Here is a 3,508-nt window from a genome sequence, read left to right as displayed (position 1 = left end):
GTAAATGGTTTTAAATCTTATTTTTTATATGATAGATCTGTACAAAATAGTCTAAGCTGGCGAAGTTAAATGATATATATATATATATATATATATATATATATATATATATATATATATATATATATATATATATATATATATGATGAATGAATGAAAACTGGAATGTGCATTTGTGAAATATCTGAAAGGCTCCAGAAGCTGCAGCACCACTAAGCAAGAGGCATCACACCAGGAAGACCATGGAGCTCTCCAAACAAGTCAGGGACAAAGTTGTTGAGAAGTACAAGTCAGGGTGGAGCTATAAAAAAATATCCAAATCTTTAATGTTCCCCTGGAGCGTTTAAGTGTTTAAATGGAAGGCACATGGTACCACAACCACCCTGCCAGGAAAGGACCGCTCAGCAGAACCCACAGACCGGGCCAGGAGAGCATCAATCAGAGGCTGCAGAGAGACCAAAGGTAACCCTGAAGGAGCTGCAGAGCTCCACAGCAGAGACTGGAGGATCTGTCCATGGGACCACAGTGAGCCGTACGCTCCATTAGGCTGGGCTTTATGTAAGAGTGGCCAGAAAACAGCTATTAGTGAGTGTTAAAAATAAGAAGGCATGTTTGGAGTTTGCCAAAAGGCCTGTGGGCGACTCCCCACATGTATGGAGGAAGGTGCTCCGGTCAGATGAGACTGAAAATTAACCCTTAGGCCACGAAGGAAAACACATCCCATCAACTCAAGAACTCCATCCTCACAGTGAACCATGGTGGTGGCAGCATCATGCTGTGGGGATGTTTTTTTCAGTAGCAGGTACTGGGAAACTGGTCTGACTCGAGGGAGAGATGGATGGTTCAAAACGCAGCAATCAGTCTTCCTGTGATTTGTGACTGGGACAGAGGTTCCCCTTCCAGCAGGACAATGAGCCAAGGCACACTGCTAAAGCTACGCTGGAGGGGTTTAAGGGATACATTTAAATGTGTTGGAACGGCCTAGTCAAAGCCCGGACCTCAATCCTATTGAGACTCTGTGGTTAGATTTGAAAATTGCTGTTTACAAGTCAAGATGGAGCTGTGGCAGTGTTGCCTTGAGGAATGAACAAAATCCCAGGGGCCAGATGTGGCGAGCTCACAGAGACGGATCCAGAGCCACTTGCTGCTGGAATCTCTGCAAAAGGTGAACAAGCTGCATGCTGAAGTTATCTGCTATTTTGTCCTATTTGTTGTTTGCTTCACAATAATAATAATAATAATAATAATAATAATAATAATAAAACATCTTCAACGTTGTAGGGGTGTCCTGTAAATGAAATGGTGCAAACTCTAGAACAATCCATTTTAATTCCAGGTTGTGAGGCAACAAAAACATGGAAAATGCCAAGGGGTGTTAACACATTTGCAAAAGGCTCTGTATTTCAGTGACTTTGTTACATACAGGTCTGGCGCGTCTTCTGTTGCTGTTTTTTCTCCCCTAGGAATAAAGACATTTTTAGGAGTGATGCCACATTTAAAAAAAATAAAAATAAAATCCTGCTTTAAATATTCCCCGGACTTCTGAAAACTTGGAAGTCCAGGCTGAAGCTCCCCCCTTTCATCTTCGTGACTTCAGCTGAGGTTAAACACACATTTTTATTCACAAGTAAAAACGTCAACAGCAATCATCCAGAAAACATCGACTCTGGTCGGGGCTTTTTTTTTTTTTCTTTTTTTACTCCAGCAAGCTGTTGCGTTTCTGGGCCTGAACGTGCCTGCACTGTCTGGGCCCTGGAGGCTGCCACTTTGCGCTGTTTCTACCTGGCTCCTCGCTGCGTGCGCGCCTGGAAAAACAAGAAACCTCCTGCGTAACTTACTGCGGTGCGTATCTGGAAGGAAAGGTGGGTTTTTAGTCCGAGCAAGAAAGTCAGTGATTGTCACAGCAGAGACGGGAGCTGCTCCGGACGGAGCGGCTATGTGTTGCATGCCTCGGCGGGGAAAATGTCCTCGTAGGCGGGCGGCAGCTCGCTGGGGATCGGGTATGAGAATGGGAAGCAGTGGTTGAGCTCCGGGTCCCAGGGCCAGTATCCGGGCAGCTCGATGGACGGGTGTCCGCCGCGCTGCGCCTCGGCCCCCGTCTCGTCCAGCACGCTGAACACCCCCAGGTTGATGTAGGACACCGGCTGGAGCCCCGCCGAGGAGCAGTCCCGCTCCTCGCTGAGCACCATGGCCCCGCTGCTCTGCCGCTGCCGCTGCCTGCTCCTAGAAAACTGCTCCGCCTTGTAGCGTTTGATGATGACCAGGTTGAGGAGCCCCAGGAGGCACTCCAGCGTGCTGAGCACCGTGGAGATGACCAGGGTCCGCTGGTACTCCCTCAGCTGCTGGCAGGCGGAGTTCACAAACACGGAGTGGAAGCAGTAGTGGGAGAATTTCCTCTCCACCAGAGAAGCCGTGTCCCCGTCCACCACCGCGCCGGAGAAGGCGGTGAGGACGCCCAGCAAGAAGACAACAACACCCAGGAGGAAGAAATTTCTGCAGCCGGGCTTCTGCACGCAACACACCATCGCCGAGCCCAGGAGCACCTGGCCGATGCCCACCAGGAGCCCGGAGTAGAAAGCCCCGGCGGCGGCGCCCAGGTGGAAGTGCGCCTTCACCGTAGATCCCAGCGAGACGCATCTTAATCCAACGACAACTTCGCTCAGGGCGCACACGAAGAGGAGGGCGCTGGAGCACACGGTGCACAGTCCTTTCCCACTCAACTTCATTATAGCCCACCTCTGCCGCTCTCGACCCCTCTCCCCCCTTCTTCATCCTCCTTCGTGCTCTCCTCCGTCTCCTCTGGAAACACTCTGGCGCTGGGACATCATCTGCCGGTGACTCCTCCGGTTCAGAGCGGGCGATCCTCGCCGCTGCGACGTCTCTCTCGCATCCCCGCCGCCGTACGGGAGCCTATAAATAATTAATGGCAGGAAGCGGAGCCGTTTCCCCTCAGCAGTTATCGATAATCCACGCGCAGCCAGTGATCGCTGTATCCCACGTCCAGGCGCTCCTCTCAACTAAAGTTCCCCCGCGTTTCTGAGCCCCTGCAGGGTGGGAGTGTGGTCTGGGTGCCGCCGAGCCTGCCGGCTGGAGCGCAGTGAGGTGTTTTTTTTTTTTTTTTTTTGTAGAAAGGGAGGAGATGATCGGGGTGACCCGTGATGACCCAGGGGCGTTCAAACTCTAACGGGGACTTCGACGCACCCGGACCCCCACTAGAGCAAATATGAAGTGCAGCAGAAAAGTGACGTTTTAGTTGGTGGTCAAATCAACCATTACACCATAAAAAAAACTGCCGGGGAGCAGAACATGCGTTTCATTTGCCAGTCATGTAGTAGCTATTGTGGCAATAAAAAGATCCCCCAAACTTTAAAAATAAAGCCACAATCTCTATTTTAATTTCCTCGTGTCAAAAGAGCCCCTAAAAAGAAAAAGAGAAAAGCAGAAACAAAGCATTCAGGTTAACCAGTATTTCTAAACAGATTTCAATCAGTGTGTGCAATTTGGCCAA

The 3,508-nt window shown here is 49.9% G+C and overlaps 1 protein-coding gene across 1 annotated transcript; it reads right to left on the bottom strand.

The window, feature by feature from the left end:
- Positions 1–1,310: 1,310 nt before the first annotated feature.
- LOC110368773 (transmembrane protein 271) lies at positions 1,311–3,109 on the bottom strand. Its single transcript, XM_036127522.1, has one exon. It carries the CDS (start codon positions 2,724–2,726, stop codon positions 1,935–1,937), a length of 792 nt encoding a protein of 263 aa, XP_035983415.1. The 5' UTR covers positions 2,727–3,109; the 3' UTR covers positions 1,311–1,934.
- Positions 3,110–3,508: the final 399 nt, after the last annotated feature.

The sequence above is a fragment of the Fundulus heteroclitus genome, chromosome 23 (assembly GCF_011125445.2).
Source record: "Fundulus heteroclitus isolate FHET01 chromosome 23, MU-UCD_Fhet_4.1, whole genome shotgun sequence".
Lineage (NCBI taxonomy): Eukaryota > Metazoa > Chordata > Actinopteri > Cyprinodontiformes > Fundulidae > Fundulus > Fundulus heteroclitus.
The sequence above is the reverse complement of the archived record's forward strand: the minus strand, read 5'-3'. Positions and strand labels throughout refer to the sequence as shown.

What these genes read in the sequence shown, in the direction of transcription:
- LOC110368773 (XM_036127522.1), bottom strand. Translation starts at nt 2,726, where the DNA reads ATGAAGTTGAGTGGGAAAGGACTGTGCACCGTGTGCTCCAGCGCCCTC.